Source organism: Triturus cristatus, chromosome 8, assembly GCF_964204655.1.
Source record: "Triturus cristatus chromosome 8, aTriCri1.1, whole genome shotgun sequence".
Classification (NCBI taxonomy): domain Eukaryota; kingdom Metazoa; phylum Chordata; class Amphibia; order Caudata; family Salamandridae; genus Triturus; species Triturus cristatus.
The window spans coordinates 1624676928-1624698840 of record NC_140591.1 but is presented as its reverse complement, the minus strand read 5'-3'; the positions used below and the strand labels follow the sequence as shown (position 1 = coordinate 1624698840).

At 44.7% G+C, this 21913-nt stretch overlaps 1 protein-coding gene across 1 annotated transcript in view; it reads right to left on the bottom strand.

Annotated features, from left to right (window-relative positions):
• Positions 1-21913, bottom strand: part of LOC146808453 (transient receptor potential cation channel subfamily M member 2-like) — a 2757229-nt gene that overhangs the window by 2005812 nt on the left and 729504 nt on the right. Inside the window, exon 11 of the mRNA XM_085623562.1 lies at positions 6219-6331. Coding sequence (XP_085479688.1) covers positions 6219-6331 — 113 coding nt within the window. The remainder of the gene's footprint in view (positions 1-6218; positions 6332-21913) is intronic.

Here is a 21913-nt window from a genome sequence, read left to right as displayed (position 1 = left end):
GAAACGCGTAAAGAAGTTGTGAGCTCCAATCTAGCTGAAACGCATCCCCCAAAGCTCCCTGCAACGGATACTGGAGACTGCAGAATGATGGGCAGTGCGCGTTCTCGTGAGTGGCAAACAGGTCCAACCGAGGGGATCCCCAAATCTGAAAGATGCGATGGACCACCTCCGGATGAAGCTGCCACTCGTGATTGGCCGAGTAACGCCGACTGAGACTGTCCGCATGAACATCCAGCACACCGGCCAGATGATTTGCAAACACACAAATCCGTTGGCCCTGAGCTCAGGACCAGAGCCGCAGAGCCTCTCGACAGAGGCAATACGACCCTACACCTCCCTGTTTGTTGATGTACCACATCACGGTAGTGTTGTCCGTCAGGACCTGAACCGACCGACCGCGAAGGGAAGGGAGAAAAGCCTTCAGTGCCAAACGTATCACCCGCAATTCCAGAAGGTTGATGTGAAGTAACCTCTCCTCTGGAGACCAAAGGCCTTTGATCTCCAGATCCCCCAGATGAGCACCCCACCCTAGAGTGGAGGCATCCGTGATCACTGTGGCCACCAGCGGAGGAGGCTGAAAGGGCTTTCCTTGAAACAGGTTGCCCTGCACACTCCACCAAGACAGCTCCGCTGCAGCTTCTCTGGAGATTCTGATGTTCTACCCGAGATCTCCGTTGTGCTGATACTACTGCCTGCGGAGGCACCACTGGAGTGCCCTCATATGCCAGCGTGCATGGTTGACCAACAGAATGCAGGAAGCGAACAGACCGAGCAGGCGAACAACCTTCAGGACTGGAACAACCGCTCCATCGTGAAACAAAGGAATCATATCCTGTATGTCGAGAATCCTCTGCGGAGCAGGGTATGCCTGGCACACAGAAGTGTCCAGTATTGCCCCTATGAACAGGCTGCGCTGAGAAGGCACCAGGTGAGATTTGGGTACATTTATTGAAAAACCCAATTTGAACAACAGCTGAGTTGTCACTTGCAAGTGGCGCGAAACCAACTCTGGAGACTCCGCTTTCAACAGCCAGTCGTCCAGGTAGGGGAAAACAGGAACCCCTGACCTTCTGAGATGAGCCGCTACCACCGCCATCACCTTTGTAAAGACTCGAGGCGCGGAAGTTAGACCGAATGGAAGAACTGCAAACTGGTAATGTTGCGATCCCACCGTGAACCGGAGATACTTCCGATGTGACTTCAGGATGGGAAGATGAAAATATGCATCCTGCAGATCGATGGACACCATCCAGTCATCCTGTTGCAGCGCAAGGAGAACCTAAGCCAAGGTCAACATTTAGAACTTTTCCTGTCTGAGGGAAAGGTTCAAAATCCTGAATGGTCTCAAGCGACCATCTTTTCTGGGGATCCGGAAATATCGGGAGTAACAACCCTGACCCCGTTACTGCTCCGGAACCACCTCTATCGCACCTTTTTAGAGTAAAGTGAGAACCTCCTGCTGCCAAAGCAACAAGTGGTCTTTTGAACAACCACCCTGGCGAGGAGGGTAAGGAGGAGGAAGCTCCAAAAATGGGAGGGCGTACCCATTCTCTACAAGATTCAAGACCCAACAATCTGATGTGATCAGTCTCCAATCTTGTAGAAAGTGGGACACCCGACCTCCAACTGGACCAACATGTTCTAAGATGGGGAATCTAGTACTGCTTTCCTGATGTACCAACGGTGGCAGGAGGGGAGGTAGAGGAAGAGGCTTACTGACGATTTGTACCCCTGAGGCCTCTCTTATTCTTCGCTCTGTATGATTTGTACAAGGGATTTTGCTGTTGATGGCTATGCTGAAATTGTTGGTGGCCACGAAAGGAAGCAGATCTTCCAAAGCCCCGATATCTCTTGTATCCATAACCTCTAGACTGAACCTGGAGGCCTAAAGATCTTGCGGTGGCTCTACTATCTTTGAAACGCTCCAAGGCTGAGTCCGCCTTAGAACCAAAGAGCCTTGACCCATCAAAGGGAAAATCCAACAAGGTTGCCTGTACATCAGCCGAAAATCCTGAAGACTTGAGCCATGCCTGTCTCCTTGTAGCCACAGAAGACCCCATAACACGAGCCACAGAGTCAGCAGTGTCCATGCCTGACTGAATCACTTGACGTGCTGCGGCCTGTGAATCCGAAAGGACTTCCAAGAAGTTGGCACGATCCTCCTCAGATAACTTAGGAGCAAGCTGAACAACAGAGTCCATCAAAGCATGTATATATCGTCCAAGAAGGCAAGTCGCATAAGTTGACTTAAGAGCCATACTTGCAGATGAAAATACTTCCTTCGCAGCTTGCTCTGTCTTTTTTGAGTCCCTGTCACCCAAAATGGTAGGAAAAGCACCAAAAGACTTTTTTGAGCAAGAAGCTTGGACAACTAGATACTTTGGTGTCGGATGTGATGACAAAAAAGCCGGATCACCAGGGGCAGGCTTGTATCTTCTCGAAATAGAACGAGATACCGCCAGAGCAGACAAAGGCTTCTGCCCCACCTCCAGAATTGGATCTGTTAAAGCCTCTGTGAATGGAAGTAGGGGTTCAGAGGTAAATGATGAAGTATTCAAAACGTCCGTCAGTATGTTAGACTTAACCTCAGCAGAGGGAAGTTTAAGGCCCAATAAATCAGCTGCCTTCTTAATTACAACATGATAAGGTGCAACGTCCTGCCCAACACAACCACTTGCAGATGGTAAATCATACTCAGGAGAAGTATCTAGGCCACTAGCTTCCTGAAGGCCCTCAAACTCATCCACAAAGTCCACAATTTCTCCTTCCTCCTGTTCTTGCAAATACTCCTCCTCCTCAACCAATCTCTGAGCTTCTCTCCTGGAGCGTTGCTTAGGCAACGGCGTCGGCGGAGCCACATGCGGCGCCGGAGAAGACACCAGCGGCATCGATGGAGGAGCCTCGACATCGAACTTCGACATTGATCGAATCCGAGGTGGAGCAGACTCAGCAGCTGAAGGAGTCCGGGGAGCCGGGGTAGACGATCTCGGTGCCGGGAAATGCCAAGCCGGAGTCGACGGCATAAATGGCATGAAAGGTGTCTGGGGATAGAACTGAGGCACACCCAGGTTGAAAGCCAGAGGACCCGCGGGGCCCGAAGGAGCACTGGATGGAGTTGAGGCTCTTGCAAATAAACCAAACATCGCATTGAGAAAATGCGAAGAGTCAGCCCCAGGAGCAGGAAAAGGAGGATATGAATCCGTACCTTCCTGTAGGGGAGTCACCTGAGGTCGCACTGGAGCCTGCGGCATCGGGGACAGCGTCCACACAGGTGAAGCCACACGGCCTGGAGAGGACCCTCCTGGCGCCGGTGACGTAGCTGGAGCTTGTGATTCTTCATGAAGCGAAGAAGTCTCAGAAACCTGCGACGCCGCAGCCGGAGATGGTACTGGCGTCGCCCCAGGAGAAGGAGTAGGAGAGATAAAGTCCCTTCTCCGAGGTTGCTCAGCTGGAGTCAGCGACCTCGATCTCGACACTCTGACCTTCGAAGAACAATGTCGAGAGGTATGTCTTCTCTTGGATTTCTTATGTCTCTTCGACCTCAAAGTGTAAGAAGATGAAGATTTTGCCCTCTTTCTACCTCTCTTCTCCTTCTTGGCTTTCGCCATAAACAATTTGGCTTCACGATCTTTGATAGCCTTAGGATTCATTTTCCTGCAGCTTCTGCATTCCTCGACGTCGTGGTCCGAGGATAAACACCACAGGCAGTCATCATGTGGATCCGTTATAGACATGTGTCCGCCACACTCCCTGCAGGGTTTGAATCCTGTTTTCCTAGAAGTAGCCATTCTGACAAACTACGACATACAAAGTTTACCACGATGAAAATGGAGAGCCCTGGAAAAAACCGCTGAGCGTCGACGGCGCGGAAAAAAGGGAACTGACGTCAGCACGCCGACGAGGTCCTTTTGTGGCTCCGATGACGTCATACGGTGCCGCAAGCGGAGCTGATCCATTGTGACGTCTTCGTCGACGTGGGAGAGCTAGGAAAGAATTTTCCCGTGGAATGCTGGAGCAGGGGGTATTTGAAAGGTGAGGAATCCACAGGTAGAAGTATCCATTAGAAATACATGTTTTTCTTGTCTCTCTAGTTTGACTTGCACTTTGACTACGACATTCATGATGAGGGCACCTTGGAGCAGGGCCAACCTTGTTTCTTGTATCTGGTCATGTAAAATTTGGCCTTCTGCTACCTAGTCGCCTTCCTGCACAACAAGCATGTGGTTGCCAGACTTGGGAACCATGATTAGCCACCACACTCCACAAACTGGCACATTGTGGGTCTGTCATCAAAATCTGCTTCTAACAAGTAAAACATACTTTGAACCGTGTATTCTTCAGTGGCAAAATCTCTGTTACACTTCTGGAAGTTTAAACTTTGAGAGAAAGCTAACTAGTAAAACCCCAAAATTTATAGGAGGAGAACTTCGGATCTGCGCTACAGGGTGCTAATAAAAACAAAGTGACATCACCCTACCTATATTCTGCTCTGTTTTGTCATATCTAGGGTAAGATGCAGCCAAGATGGAGGCCAGCACACAGCCACTATTGCAAGAATGTTAAGAAGTCAGTCTGGCGTCTGGGAAGATTCAAAAGGTGAGGAATATTTGGTTGAAACCATTCAACAGACAGGAAAGGTTTTGTGTAATGGTTCCTTGATTCTGATATTTCCAGATAAGAAAAGCACACCATAGAGGAAAAGAAAAGAAGTGGAGAAGCTGCAGAAAGGCATGTTGAACATTTTGTTCAGTAAGACTCAAAAATGCACGTCAAACTAAATATATAGTTTGGGAAGCAGAACAGGTTACCTCCCCCTAGTAAGTGGATGGTAATGCAGCTATGGGGTCACTGAGACTGAGGAAGAAATTAGTGGGTCTGCTACCTGTCATTTAACCTACGTATGCTTATGTTGACAAGTGTGAGTCTGTTAACTATGCCACAGGTTAGTTACCTGGTGGCTTCATCTTGGTTGTAGGTCAGGCACTGGTGATGTGGTGTTCCTGGGGCATATTAGAGAGGAGCCACTGATCCACAGTTTTGAAAACCTCTTTCATGTTCATGTAGGAGGAATAGGTCCAACATAAACTGAACTTGCTTGGTTAGCTATATGTGCAGAGGGGTTTTGCCCCAAATCCTATGCATTGTAAACAGTGAAATGCTAGTAAAGACCAATCACAAATAAAACCCGGTTTCAGACAATCATTGGATAAGGAATCAAAGCAACTCAGACAAAAACCTGAATTTCTTGTCTGCCTACTCTGTTCAGCAGATCAGTTAAAATAGGAACATCTAATTTTGTGGTTGACTAGACCAGCTACTTATAGCTTTGGAGGACTGGTCTGTAAGAAAATATTTGAGGGAAATTAGAAGATCAACCTTCAAATCTTAAATACAAACTATGCTGAGGGCTGCCCCACACCTCTATTTCAGAAACCCTAAAAAGATGAAGGATTACCTAAAGGACAGATGGATGCAATGTTCTGATGAGGACTCTTATTTACCCATCCTGCATCCCCTAGCTGGTCTATATAACCTGAGAAACGAGCTATGAGCTTGCATCTTCCTGGAGTCTGTTATTGCTGTTAGGCTTGTTAAACCCTTGGGCTTGGCCATCACTGGGTTCATCCCTACATGGCTTAAGGGTACATTCCTCTAACTTCAGTAGTCTTGATTGGCCCTCAATTCTCTCTGTCTTGTGAGGTATTTCAGGAGGTAGTGTTTTCATGATGGTCCTGGTACATCTGCCTCCTGCAGGCTGTTCTCTACCTGCCCATGATCCCTTCAACTGCCGGGTTGCCCTTTGCAGTGCCCCTACCACTCCAGGATTCTCATGAACTTTGTCACTGCCACATTACGTCAGACTAGATTCTGCTATCTCCTGCGAAGTCCAGGGTAAATTTGTGCTCCTTGTTCTCCACAGCTCCTGCAGTCAGATGTCAGCTCTGGCATTCTTGTGTGCCAGATCGGGTACTGATAAATGCATATTTTACCTCAAATAAACAGACCAGCAAACTCATATTAACTATGGTATTCTCTGGAAACCGTAGCCCAGAACTAAAGTAAACATAATCGGTAAAGACCAATTAACACAGATAACATAATATCAAGCAAGGGTAGTAAAAGTAGAGGGCTGATGAGTTTCCACAGTAAAAAATAAATCTGCTCTGCTATAAGCTGGATGTCAAAGCATGTTGCTAAATATCAGTTATTCCTCCTACCTCCATCTCCTGGGTCACAGCATCCCTGGCAATATCCAATCTGTCCCAAAACACTGCAAGCTTCATCTGATAGTTCAAGTTTTCATTGCCATGATCATCCAAACTTTTTTGAGCTGTAAAAAACAGAAATGATTTGATAATGTTGTTCTTAGTGAGGGTTTCAAAGCAATAAAAGTGGCTTGACACCAGCTCCTCGCAGGAGCTCACAATCAATATTGTATTTTCAATGGTCTGTCATAAGTGAGCCCACAAGTGAGTTCTTTTTATTCTAACAATCCAAATGTTTTAAACATCTTCACTGTGCTCCAGCCCATCCATTATCTGCCTTTTTCTCAAACTATTCCAGTTGTTTCATTTCAGGGATTAGGAGGCATGGTGATTGCCATCAATGATTACTCTGTGCCTATCAGCTTGTCGCTGGGATGTTTTAGTAACAGACCTTTTGGAGACTCTGGGACCTCAAGGGGCTGACTATTGTTATGCTCAGGCTCTATTCAGGGACAGATCGGAAGCAGAAGCCTCTAATATGAATCCTTTGCTGATTGTCCAAAGGGTCTCTCCTAATCGCACCTCAGTGAAGAGGCTGAAAACTACTTCTCAATGTAAATTCCAAGCCATGTGTAGCAGGCACCGCATGCATACATGTGGTACGCATTCCTAGAGATTCCCCACAAGGATGTGCACCTTCACAACTTGCCCCATTCTTAAGAAGCTTGTCAGTGCAATGACTTTATCAATGGCAGAGAGACAGGCAAGAGGAGGCACCACAGAATAACAATTATGTGCTCATGTATCCTGGCTTCCTATTACCAATCAACCATAGGTTACGTTCCTCAGCAGGAATAACTGACTGAAAGGGAGTAGCATAAGCAGTCTTAAGCGACCAAATACTTAGGGAAACCCATTTCCTTTTTTGTAAAACATATTTGTATTTAAAACTAAGTTAATACGATATATGGATGGGTGAACGGGCTCCAGCTTTGAAAGCTGTATAAGGGATGTGGGTGAGTGGTCCCTTGTGGAAGAACTGCATATGAAGGCTTGTCGTAAGGATGTGGAGAGGAAGACATTGTAGTTTGGAGAGAGTTATGCAGGGATTTGTTTACTCCAACGGGGGCGGGAGTTGAGCAGGACAGTGGATCTGTCAGTAGCAGTGACATGTAGAGATTGGTATTTGGGCAACTTCCTAGCTAAGTATACTGATATGTATATTACTATGCCATTCATGTATAAGTAAATGTAAAATGTATATACGACTCAGATGTATAATGGAAATCAGTTGAACAATATTACCGTGGGTAACTCTGCTGTAGGACCGCTCAGTTTTGTGTGCGAAAAATTGAATAAACAAAGTTGTTTTTTTAAAGTTAATAGGGTATACGAAGAGCCAGCAGAAAGTAATACTTATATAAATCACCAGTACAAGACTAAAGCTTCACAGGAAACTCCCCTAGTCACAACCACTTATCACCCCTGCTCACCACCGAAACACACAAGTCTGAGCATTAGAACAGAATATCCTGTGCATTCACTAAATTTTATAAACAGCAAAATCCGACACATTTCCAAAAACACATTAAGAAAAGAGAATAGAAACTTGAGTGTGGTCAAGTGGGAAAATACTGAAAACACTATATAAAATAATCCAAAACAGGCTTCCAGATTATATCACAACAGGTAAAAAGTAGTAAAATAATTGTAAGGCACTCCAGGACCAAAATGATCCACTCACAAATCTGCCAGTGGATTTTAGTGGGCAGTTCAGCCTTCTTCCTCTGAATTCGCCATAGATAACTAGGCTTCTGAAAGGCTGTTGTAGAATCAGAGCCCTATTGACCTTCAACATTGAAGCCACTCCTAAGGGGTCTCAAACTTAGTGGACGGACCTCGGGCAAAGCAGCGATGGGGTAATCCAGGTTGTCCTTGAGGACACTGGAGACCTCTTTCCAAACATTTTTTGTTTCAATACATTAAAACCACATAGGTAGCACATCTCACCCACTCCAGAAAATTAAGCTGGTGTAATACCAATAATAAAATACTTTATCGAGTCTGTTCCCAAAAACATCCCCACTCAAGTTCCTAAGTATCCCTTGACCACTCTATTCCATTTATTTATAGGAGTATTGGGAAACAGGAGTGCAGGTTGTCAGTGGACATTAGTCCTCAGGCCCTGGGATTTACCCAGAGGAACTTTTCAAATTAATTTCTTTCCTCAGGGTGACTTGTCTAACCTACAGATGCATGAATCAATGTCTAATTTGAAGGAAGTGCAACCTCGCCATTTCACGAACTTCAAAGTTACGTTTACATGGAGTGATGCTGGCTAGTTGGCGCAGCGCTGGCAGCCCTCCAAGGCTTTAGGAGAATGCACAGCTGCAGGACAAGACAGGTCTTTGCAATTGTCGGGACAGCAGCAGGCAGGCAGGGTTTAGCGACAAATTCTGAGCTGGTCTACAGTTCTTGCGCTTTTCGGCTCTTCTTGGTCCTTCTTCTGGTTCCAGTTGACAAATCTTGATTCCTGGTGTCAGGGGGCCATCTAAGTACTGAATTTAGGGGCGTTAAGGGGAGTTAAAGGTAGTAGCCCCATAGGCGACCTACCCCTGGGATGACTACACCCCCTATTTTACCACTTCCATAAACGTGGGCATAAACCTGACCCTGGTTTCACTAAAAACAAGATGGTTGAATCCTTCTTTTGTTGTTCACTGCAGGTAGCCCACCTTGGGGGTGTGACTAGCTTGAGAGTAAACATGCCTTCTCACTGGCCAATTGTCTGCACATCCTGGTGCCAAATGGGCCTCTGGACAGGAGGTAGCATCTACCAGGTCTGGGGGAAGCCGGGGTCACATATCAAACGTGGTAGAGGCTTTGAAGCCTCTGGCCATGATATGCTAAAACACTAGTCATCCTGCTGAAGAAGGTGTGAATACCTTCCTCTAGAGCACGCACTGTTTCTGGCCTCTGAGAGGGTGGCTCTCACCTGCAGGGGGTCCGAAATGCATCTGTGGTGGCAGGCTGGACAATATCAGTCAACCAGCACACTAGATATGGGTATTTTTTCTGGGGGCACCTCTATGGTGCCTTCTGGGTGCATGTCATAATAAATCTATTACTGGCAATAGCACAGATTTAGTAAGACAAGATGTTTGATACCAAGCATAATGGGTTTCAGTAAAGCCATCATGTAGCTGGGGAACTCGTAATGACCAGTGCCCACTACATATACTTAAGATGGCTTCCTTATCACGTGCAATGTTGTGACAATGGAACCAGACATCACAGGGGCATATCTGCTCATGCAGACATGTCCACACAGATACTTTAAGGCACCCTGCCTTAGGGCTCCAAGGCCTGCTGTAGGGGTGATTTAAATATAGTATATGCAGTGTGTGGGCATGGCACACAGGGAGCGTGCCATGCTGGATTTTCAAAATGGTTTGCACCATGTCATGCAGCCTGAAATGGTAGTCTGCATGGATTTGGGTGTGGGTGCCTAAGGTGTGGCAGAATACATGCTGCAGCCCTTAGGGACCCTGTAAGTAAAAACTTTATTGTTGGTAAATTAAAACCTTACAATATAAAAGCATGCATCGTATTCATAAAATGGATACATTTCTTAAAAATTGTTAAAATAACATTTTGGTTAAAACTCGACTTGACTTCTTAACTGATGTTAAAAGTCTCGTGAACCAGGTACGATCAACAATTTGTTGACAGCCGACAAGGCGTTGGTACGCTCAATGATGGAGTTTCCCTCAGCTCTAATAGGACAGGGTTGGCAGCCCTGGTAACTTCCAACTGGCTTAATGCTTTAGTTACAAATTTTGTTAGCCCGATATTCAACTTTGTGTTATCCGAGCCCGATATTCAACTTTGTGTTATCCGGGTAAAAAGCTGCTATTATGGCTTGGCGGCAAGATCGAATTCCAAGTCTTATCCATTCTTCCCGCAATAGTGAGCATCTAAAAGCAAGCATTGTTTGGCATAAGCAGACTATGTGTTCCAACCCCTCGGTGTGGTAACCACACAGCCTGCATTGGGTGTTGCTGTCTTTCCGGCGCCATTCTGGAAGACCTTAGGGACCCTCTTTAGTACCCATGCCCTAGGTACCAGGGGTACTGTAGCGATGGTGTATCGCTTTAAGTGGGTTCGTGGTCTAGGACTAGAACCTATATATGTAATTGGAATGTTATGACTTGAAGGGAGGTTCTGGGGACATTATCCATTGTGCTGTGAGAGCTGCTTGTCCCTGTTGTACTCAGTTCCTGTGGATTAAATACCTAAACTATCTATATCAACTCGGTTCCTACTTCATTATTCTATATCTACTATTGGGACTTTCCTACACAATTTTGGCAACGATTTGGGATCTTTATTAAAAAAAAAAAAAAAAAGAAAAAGAACAAAGAAAAGGTAAAGCAGTAAGAAGCTCAACTTTATCTGCCTACAGAACGACGGGATCATCTACACCCGGCATCTACAGAGGAAGCGAAAAGGATTTTCTTTCCTTTCATCAGGAGCAACTGTCAATCGCGCTACCTCGCAGATTGATTTTTCTATTCCAGCCGAGTGACCGCTCGTGTTTGCGGTAAGCGTGATCACTGCTTTCAAAAGGTTGTGTTGCTTATACTTTATTGAAAATTAATAACTGTGGAGTTGACTTACATTCAAAAGTCGCTTAATACGCTCCTTAAATCCGCGAGCGCATTTCCAGAACTTTAACGCGTCACGCTGTCGTGCTCTCCCAGGACGTGATTCTTCTGTCTGTAACTACTGCACAGCATTGCACCTACGCATCCCGACGTATCTCCAGCTGACTGGCAGAGCTCTATTGACAAACGTACGTGGGGAAGACGGCATAAATCGTCACCACGTTATGTTTTAGGACACCATCTTTATGTTGATTTGGTTGCTATGACAGCAGCTCACGGACGGAACATTTTCACACGCTGGAGTCTTCGTATCGTATGCGTGCAAGGGAAAACAAACGCGCGCTATTGAAAAGCAACTTAAAGGGAACCTTCAGGAGATTAAAAAAAAAAAAAAAGGGATAAAGGTATTTAAAAAAAAAAAAAGGGAAACAATTAGACATGTTTAAATGTTTGGTCCTCCACATTTTTTTTACTCAAGCAGCTCTAAGTACTATGTTCTGCTGAGTACATCAGGGAAGTTTCCGTGAAGTCGATGGTTTACAACTGCACAGCATTGTATACTTGAAGTAGTGATCTAGTCACAAGTTTACCAGAGGAACAGACTTGAAGTAGTGATTAAGTCACAAGTTTACGGTGTAATCACCAAGTGTATTTAACTTTAATTAATTTCTGTTTGTCATTTCCGCATTATTCACCAACATGCCGACCAACACCTCATCCACTGACACAAGGAATACCACTTCTGAGGATGGAAACTTTTCCAGTCCACACATCAATTCGCCAAAAGAATTTTTACCTACTCCTGGTGAACCAGTTGTAGCATGGTTGGACTGGAAGGAGTATTTCATCAATTACATTGCAAATTTAGAGGACATCAGTGGAACATTTTCACCTGAAAGGAAAAAGAGAATGTTATTGTACTCTTTAGGCCCTGAAGGTTTACGTATTTTTAATGAAATGAACAAGGTTGAGAGATCAGAGGGTGATCTGGACGTATTTAAATCAGCAATCTTAGATCTCGATGATCATTTTTCTCCTTCTGTGTGTATTGCTGTCACTAGACATTCTTTCTTCCATAGGAAACAGGAAAAACATGAAACTATAGAGGAATATGTGTCTGCATTAAGGAAATTAGCGAGCAAGTGCAGGTTTGCTCAACTGCATGACGAGTTTATCCGAGACCAGGTTGTCATGTACACTAAGAATAGGACCTTACAGGATAAGTTGTGGATTGAGGGGGAAAGCTGTCTTAAAGACATCATTGCCATTGTTAAGAAAGGTGAACTATCAGAGCGTTGTGCGAAAGCCCTGCTTTCGCATGATAAATTGACAATGTAGAAAATAGAAGAGTTGGAAATATGATTTGTTATAGATGTGGGAGTTATTCACACTCTGCAGGTTATGAGAAGTGTCCAGCAAAATCGGTTAAGTGTTTAGAATGCGGTCTGATAGGACACTTCTCTAGAGTTTGTAGACGCAAACAAAAAAAGAATTCTTAAGGAAAAGTAAAGTGCGTTCAAGAGGGGGATGGTGATAGTTCCTCAACTGCCAGTGATGCAGAAATACAGGTGAATTGTATCCAAAGAAAGAAAGTGGTACTGAATATTACTGGTAGTTCATCTTCTAATCTTTTGTGCATGGTTTCTTTAGGTGGCATTCTAGTCCAATTAGCTGCTGATTCGGAATCTCCATTCACCATAGTCTCACAAGAGATATGGAACAACCTCTTCATTAGCAAAATGGGTGAATGGTTAGAACCTAATGATGTCTCTGCTGAAAGCTTCACGGGGGACAAAATAGACATGTTAGGTTTTAGGACACTCATTTTCAGGTTTAAAGAAAGAGAAGCTGTGGGAAAGTTGTATATAGCCAGAGAGGGCCCATCGGTTTTGGGATGGAAAGATCAGAAGTCATTAGACATCATCCTGAATCCGAATAGCAAAGAACAAGTTTTAGTCTCCTGTGATGGGGAAGACACTAAGAAATGGGTCTTACAAGACTTTCCAGAAGTTTTCACCAATAGTATGGGCAAATTAAAGGGATTTACACATAGGATTCACTTAAAAGAAGGGGCCATTCCCAAGATTCACAAGGCAAGGAACATTCTTTTCATTGTCAGAGATGAAGTGAAAGCGGAGCTGCAGAAGATGTTAGATAATAATGTCATTGAAACGGTGGAAGCTGCTGAATGGGTTTCTCCATTAGTCGCAACACGCAAATCGAACGGCAAAGCCCGTTTATGCGTGGACTTAAGATATCTCAACGATAATATATTAGTGGACCAGTTTCCTCTTCCAAGAATTGATGAAATGCGATCTGTAACAAGGAATGCAAAGTGGTTCTCCACTTTGGACCTATCAGCAGCTTATCATCAAGTTGTTTTAGAGAAAAGTAGCAGGCATCTCACCACTTTCTGCACCCCATTTGGCTGCTACAGATTTAAATGCATGCCTTTCGGCTTGGCATCAGCCGCTGCAGTATTTCAGAGGCTCATGGCAAACCTTTTCAGCCACATCCAAGAAGTTGCAGTCTTCCAAGACGACATTTTAATCATGGGGAAGGATAGAACACACCATGATATGATCTTAAGAGAAGTGTTGTCCATTCTCCGAGAAAATGGTTTAGTGGCTGAAGGCAGCAAATGTAAGTTTGCTGAAAAGTCAGTTACATATTTAGGACATGAAATTGGTTGTTCAGGTATAAAACCCAAAAGTAGCTTGGTTGAAGCCATTCTCAATGCACCTCCACCAAAATCTAAAGATGAACTCCGTTCTTTTCTTGGTCTGGCTGAATTTTATTTGAAGTTTGTCTATAATTTTGCCAAAAAGACTTACGAAATGCGTACTTTATTGAAAAATAAGGCCGTATTTGAGTGGACTGCTGCATGTCAGAGCGCATTCATCAGCATTAGAGAGGCGATTGCTCATGCTCCCACCTTACAGGGTTTTGACCCACAGGCGTTCTCTATCGTCATGACTGATGCTAGTGGTACTGGTCTAGGTGGGGTCTTATCTCAATTATCCGACGATGGGAAAGAAGTAATCATAGCTTTCACGTCTTGTTCTCTTTCTCCAACGGAAGAGAAATATTCAGTAATAGAACGGGAAGCTTTAGCCTGTGTCTGGGCCATGGAACATTTTAGGAAGTTTATATGGCGAAAGACATTTTTGTTACGCTCAGACCATAAACCTCTTATGAAACTACTGACGACTGAGGGTTTGTCTAGAGCTTCAGCGAGAATTGCAAGGATGTCTATGCGACTCCAAGATTTTGTGTACGGGGTGAAGTATGTACCTGGCGCAAAGAATGTCATAGCGAATTTCCTCAGCAGACTTCCTTTACCCATGAAGGAAATTGATTTGGATCCTTGGTGTGAATTCTCGGTAGCAGGTGTATTTGATGACACCGCTGGTTTGCGTAAAAATGATTGGCACCAGGAGTGTAGCAGGGACAAAATTTTGGAGACTGTTAGAAATAGAGTCATCCAACGTTGGTCTAATGATTGCAAACGGGATATGGCACTAAGAGCTTTTTGGGAAGTGCATGATGAGTTGAGCCTTGATTGGGAATTTGTTTGTAGAGGTGGAAAAGTTATACCTCCACTAGGTATGCGAAACAAAATTATAGTCATTGGTCACGAAGGACACCCGGGAGTTTCTCGCACTAAGAGGAACATTAAAGCATTGTATTGGTGGCCGAGAATTGATTTGGAAATTGAAAGATTTGTAAGGGAGTGTATTAATTGCAAATGCTCCGACAAGGCACAGAAAACACTTAATCCCCCCATGTCATCCCTTCCTTGCCCAAATTTACCTTGGGAAGAAGTCGCTTTAGACATAATGGGTCCTTTAGAGTGGCAGGATGGCGTCACTAAGTACATTGTGGTTCTTGTGGACATATTCTCAAGATGGATTGAGGTTGAAGTCGTAACGAAAGTAAACACAGAAACAGTTATTTGTTTTTTGGAGAAATGTTTTTTGAGAGAAGGCTTTCCAGCGTGCATCTTGACTGACAACGGGGTTCAATTCAAGTCTGAGTTGATGAGTAAATTTATGGAAAACACTGGTATTGAGCAGAAGTTTACAGCTTTGTATCACCCAAGGGGTAATTCAGTAGTGGAAAGGGTTAATAGAGTTCTAAAGGGCATTTTACAATTAGCAAAGAAAGGTAATAAAAATTGGGATGATGAACTAGATAAATTGATTTGGTCCTATAGGATTACCTCCCATGACACAATTGGGGAGAGTCCTTTTGGTTTAATGCGTGGTAGATTTCCCCATTGTAAAATTAATCCAGGATGGATTGGCAGAAGCAGGAAATATGACTGGGATGCTGATCTTGTAAGGGAAGCTATCAAAATTTCACAAGGAAAGAATAAAGTTTATTTTGACAATAAGCATGGTACGAAAGAACAATGTGTCAAAGTAGGACAAAGTGTGAGGGTTAAACTTGCGAAAAAATCAAGCAAGTTACAATCCAGATTTTCAGATCCTAGAACCATTACAAGAGTCATGAGAAACACGGTGCAACTCGATGATGGCAGTATTCATCATATGAGTCGCATTGCGTTTTCAAATGATCATGGTATTACAAAAAATTGTGTTTCAGAGGGGAGAAGAGACTATTGGTGGATGGGTGTTTTTCCGGCTTTGGAAAAACGCAATGAGAGGCTAGGGGACATGGATCTGGGCACGAGTGCACAGTCTACATCTCCTTTGGGTTCTCAGACTGTGCAGAACAGAGCAGGTGAAGTTGTCTCTCGTGATCATGATAACATTAGTGAGCAAACCCCTGAGGGTGTGGAGTTAAAGGATGGGCAATTTCAGGGAAGGAGTAGTGAATTTGATGCACAGGGTAAAGAGCTAACCAATGAGTGCACCACTGGGGGCAAAGTCAGCAGATTTGGTAGGTGTATCACTGCTCCCAGGAAACTTTATGGGTTTGTTGCGTTTTTAAGTGATGTGTTAAGCAAGTTTCTTTTAATTACATTTTTGTAACAATTTTACATGTGTGTTGCGTTAAAATGTTATCTATTAAAAAAATATATAATTAAGAAGGGAGATGTGTAGCGATGGTGTATCGCTTTAAGTGGGTTCGTGGTCTAAGACTAGAACCTATATATGTAATTGGAATGTTATGACTTGAAGGGAGGTTCTGGGGACATTATCCGTTGTGCTGTGAGAGCTGCTTGTCCCTGTTGTACTCAGTTCCTGTGGATTAAATACCTAAACTATCTATATCAACTCCGTTCCTACTTCATTATTATATATCTACTATTGGGACTTTTCCTACAGGTACCATTTACTAATCACTTATACGGGTGCTATAGGCTGTGCTAATTGGGTGCAACTGAGCATGTGGTTTGTTTTAGGGAAAGAGCACTGGCAATGGGGCCTGGTTAGCAGGGACCCAGTGCACATCAGGTAAAAATCATCAATACCAATGGCAAAAGTGCGAAGACCATGACAAAAAGGAGCACTTTCCTATAGCATTCATCTGATATACTTACCTTGAATACAAAATTATTGTCCTTTGATGTAATGCATGCAAAACAGTGGGAGTATACCTAGCTAGGAGTGTAAGCCTTTAAGACGGTTGACAAGAAGCACAAAAATGAGGGTTCGTCCCTAGTTTCCACAACAATATCCTCCTCACTTGTTGGAGATGTAGTCCTGCCTGAATGTAAAATTAAGTTGGATAAAATGGTCAATTTGGGAGTCAGCAAGGTTGCACGTTATTTAGAAAAACTGCCTAAAAGGCATCAAGGAGGCTCCAATAAAAGCTCTCTGAAGTCTCCCTTTCTAAGATTAGAGAAATCATGATACATTAAGTTCACCAACTTTCTCTTCGCCCCCAAGTAATAAGAGTGTTAACACATCTGCACAAACACGGCACCCCTTTACATTGACCTGCTCCCTGCTGACGAGAGGCAACTACCTCGAAACACGTGTCCAGGGATGGCTAACGCAACACATACTGTTCTATTTACATTTCGTGGCATAGGCGTACCCGCCGTCGCCACTACATTTCCCACAGTCCTTTGGGGCAACTTGCTGGTGTGACGAGCAGTGTGCGACCTACTCTTCCACAATTTAAACGGCTTCCTTGAGCTAACGGGCTGACGAGCCTTGGTCTGCACCTGCGCGCCAGGAGAGGTACTTGACCTGCTTTTAATTACATTTTGGCAGTCCACACGGCACCCCTTTACATTGACCTGCTCCCTGCTGACGAGAGGCAACTACCTCGAAACACGTGTCCAGGGATGGCTAACGCAACACATACTGTTCTATTTACATTTCGTGGCATAGGCGTACCCGCCGTCGCCACTACATTTCCCACAGTCCTTTGGGGCAACTTGCTGGTGTGACGAGCAGTGTGCGACCTACTCTTCCACAATTTAAACGGCTTCCTTGAGCTAACGGGCTGACGAGCCTTGGTCTGCACCTGCGCGCCAGGAGAGGTACTTGACCTGCTTTTAATTACATTTTGGCAGTCCACACGGCACCCCTTTACATTGACCTGCTCCCTGCTGACGAGAGGCAACTACCTCGAAACACGTGTCCAGGGATGGCTAACGCAACACATACTGTTCTATTTACATTTCGTGGCATAGGCGTACCCGCCGTCGCCACTACATTTCCCACAGTCCTTTGGGGCAACTTGCTGGTGTGACGAGCAGTGTGCGACCTACTCTTCCACATCTGCACACACAGTTCACATGTCAAGAGAGAGCCACCTTTTCTTTTCGGCTCGTGGGAGTTTTGAGTAAGGTACAGCAAGTGCCATTTTAGACCGGTTAGTAACCATTCTATCAATAGCTAGACTCAACAGTCACACATTTTTCTTTGGACAAAGCTAAAGTAAGTTTGCCCCCCTTCTATAGCTATTCTTTCACATAAAATAAGTAACAGGTATCTCTTTTAAGGGTCACTGATTAAAGGAAAATGCCAAACACACATAAAACCTACAGGTAGACAGTATATCTAGTTATAGAATTATAGAGGAACCTAGCACCCACAAAACCCAGATGGAGTAGGTAAGGATCCAGATTCAAATGGAGCTGGACACCAGGAGCAGCTGAAAAGAGTCTGCTTCTAGAAAGAATTCTATTTATGAAATATTAGGGACAAAAAACAGTAACTAAGGGCAAGGAACGAACCAATATAAAGGTAGTGGGGCATTTGTGATGCTTGGTACTGATGGATCCAATTGCCAATAGACCCCATAGGGGCTGGATATGGCAAGAAACACGTTGACCAAGACTTTTAGCACGCACGCTCTATATGATCATTATCTCTAATTAGGGCTACACTGTTTTTACTTAGGTTAGCAAGCCGCATTAATAAAAGTTTAATAAACAGGGCTTCCCTAAACCTATTTTAACACACTTGCATCACTCGACTACACTACTCACCTTAGACCACACACCCTCACTCACCAAACGGCTTTATCAAAAAGAACTCCGCTAAAGAGCCCCTTTGCGGGTGCCCATCGGGCACTGCAGCGCCGGCCCGACGAGGAGCACGCCTTATTGATGAAGCATGACACCTCTCGGTGTGTGTGAGGGTACATCCTCCAATGGGAGGTTATTCCACAGACCTGACCATCACTACCTGTCCTAGAAACTGCACACCCATCTATTTAAACTAGTATTCTTAGGGAGTACGTTTGCTGGACCTGCTAAAAAAAGCTCACGGTTCCTCTTTTTTGAGAACCCAAGAGAAAAACGTCACTCACAGCAAACTTGGATAAAGTTTGTAGAAATGGAATTGGGAACGATCTGTGACCTGTTTGGAGGCATAAACATTAGCTATTTTAATATTTATTTTCCATTAATACTCCTTTAGCCACCCCACTGTGCTTGGTCAGGGTATAAGAAGAACAGAAGTGGTGGATTAGCCTGTATTGTAACCATGACTAGTCTGTGCGGGAGAGGTGGGTATCCAAAAGACAAAGGATACTTTTATTCAGGTTAGTGAGGTTTGTCCAGGTGTTATGCGCCTCTTGCTTGGAAAATTCAAAGCATGGACATTAAATGTGACTATCTTAACCATAATAACTTATCCAACCACTTAAAAAGTGTAGCAAAAAGCTAAACGTAAAAAACAGCAGGCATTAAGACAATCGTAAAAAGCTTGTTAACAATACCTCTCCAAGAAAAGAAAGATTGTGAAGTAACTATCACCAAAGCCCACAACTTCCAACAAAAAAACATACAGAGCAGAAGATAAAAAAGAGTCATCACCCTATGATTTCTCCTCTTGGCAGTAGCTTTCAAATGGATGGCTAAATCATCTGCAGCCTCTGCCGTCCACCTATGCTCGATTGTGTACTCCAGCAATTTGTTTGCAACATGCTTAGGCAAAATGTCAACAAAAAGTTGATGGTGAGCCACCCTGGGAAAGAATACATGAATGATGCTCAAACTACATATCGGACTTTCTGAGCTGCAGAAAGGATGCCCTCCATCTCACAAAAGAAGTGAAACTTGGCTGAATATCTCAGGGTCATTGTGGGGATCAGGCAGTCTTTGGGCCCACTCCATGGCCTTGGCCAAAGTGCAACCTGAGTGTTTCCTCGACAAGCAGTTAAGAGGAAACACCCACAATGAAGAGTAACAGGTCAGCTTTTTCCACATATTGCTGCAAAGCCGTCACAATATTAATAGAGAGGCTAGCCTGCGGGGAATTTGGCTACACAGGCAATACGGGGAAAACACATAAACAGGCATGCCTCAGCTTCAAAGCACGAATACCTGCCAGGACCCAGCAGCATGTGCTCCCAGACTCGGAACAGGAGCCCCCAGAAAAGGGCGCCACGGTGCTGGAGGCAACACTCCTGGCGATGCAGAATGACCTGCAGTCCATAGATGGAAAAATAGATGCGCTCAATCTGCGAATGGATCACTTGGCAGCTAAGTTAGACAAGCAAGGAGCCAGGCTGAGAGAAGCAGAACAGCGCATATCCACCGCGGAGGATTACCTAATAACTTTGACCTCTAAATGCCTGAATATGGAGAAGGTGTTGGCGGGGTGATTCAGGCTAAAAATGAGGATTTAGAGGCATGGTCACAGCAAAACAATCTCCGGATTACTGGACAAATATAGGAAGACTAGAGCTGTATATCGAGACAATGCTAAGGCAGATCTTTGGGCCTGAAAACATGTCTGCAGTCTTGATAGTGTAAAGAGCCCATAGGTCATTGGCGGCACGGCCTGTCCTGGGTCCTCCACCACGCCCGATCATTACAAAATTGCTCAACAATCGGGATACGGTGCTGCGCCTCACGAGGGAGAAACAGACCATCAACTACCAAGGAAATTACATTGCTTTCTATCCTGACTTCACTGCCTCAGTTCAAGCGGCGCAAAGAGAATTCCTGCCAGTTGAGAAGAATCTGCACACCGAACATATCCAATATGCAAAGCTATACCTGGCCTGCCTGCATATAGAGGTTGAGGGAAAGAATACGATTTTAAATTCACCAAAAATGTCTATGGACTACATCAAATCACTACCGAAAATCCAGAGAGACAAAGCTGAAACGCTAGAAGGAGACGCATCTGGCAGGGACTAGGTCGGCGGCATGAAGCGTTGGGGTGAGCTGAAATATGCAGCCACCTGAATCATATAGGCTGTTATCACTTATTAATATATCGGCACCGAAATCCTGGCGAAAATAATCGCCACCAGACTGTAACCTCTTGTGCCAAATCTGGTCCTTCCGGACCAATCGGTGTTCGTGCCTCAGAGATCCAAGGTGCATAACCCAAGAACCCTGTTTGCAGTTTTGCACCAAATAAATCCAGAGCTGAAGGCTGTGGAGGTGTTTTTAGAGGCTGCCAAGGCTTTCGATTCCATACAGTGGGGATACATGTTCACAGTACTGCACCGTACGGAGATGCCGCTTGCATTTCTGAGGTGGGTGCGCCTGCCTTACTCCAACCCAATAGCGAGGCTACGTATCAAGAAGTTCATCTCTGATCCAATCGAGGTCTGTAGGGGTAGTAGGCAGGGGTGTCTACTATCCCCCATGTTGTTCTCCCTATTTTTGGAGTCCCTGGCATGTATAATCAGGCAATGTGCAGGCCACGCTGAGATTTCGTCAGTGCCCCCTTGCAATATCTCTTTATGCAGATGATATGCTTCTCTATGTGAGGGAGCCCGAAATACATATGGCACCCAAGATACGGGAATATGTAAGGTTCAAGAGGTATTCAGGCCTCAGTATAAATTGGGACAAATCTACCATATTTCCCCTCACACTATACAACATTCCACATGATCTGGAGCTTCCATTGGCCTGGGCAACAAAACCTGTAAAGTATTTAAGCATCTGGGTACATAGAGATCCGGAGGTAGTGGTCCGCATGAATTGTGGACAGGCTATTACGAAGCTGATGGACCAAGTCGCCAGATTTATACGTCTTCCACTGTCTTTGGCAGACCGCATAGCAGTAATGAAAATTTCGGTATTGCCCATATTTTTATATTTGTTTGTGAATATACCCATAATATTAAACAAGGCAATATTCACGTCCATCAAAACATGCATGTTAACACTAGCATGGGCAGGTAAGCAGCCTAGATGCAGCTGGGACATTCTAAGGAAGCCGTATGAGAGAGGAGGCATCGGCGCCCCGGACGTGCGCTTATATTATTTATGTGTGCAAGCTCAATTCGCACACCATTGGCATTTTCCACAGAGTTATCTGCCACATCTGGCGGAGGAAGTAGATGATGCTTATCCAATCCCGCTCACTGCCATGGTACAACGAACAGGCCTGAGATTTCGTGACTGGAGATAAATACTGTAACTAGCACTTCAAAGCCTAGGAGTGGGTTGGGCGCTAGGGCGGGAAGGGAATATATATGCGCCGGCTATGCCCCTGGTGGCTCACCCACCCATATCTGTCACTCATGAGCCCAGGGCATTGGGGATTCTGAGAACTGCCGGGGTGAATACACTGGGAGAACTACACAACAACGGGCAGTTTTTAAGACTAGATGCACTTACTGCTGAGCAGCCCTATGCGGCGC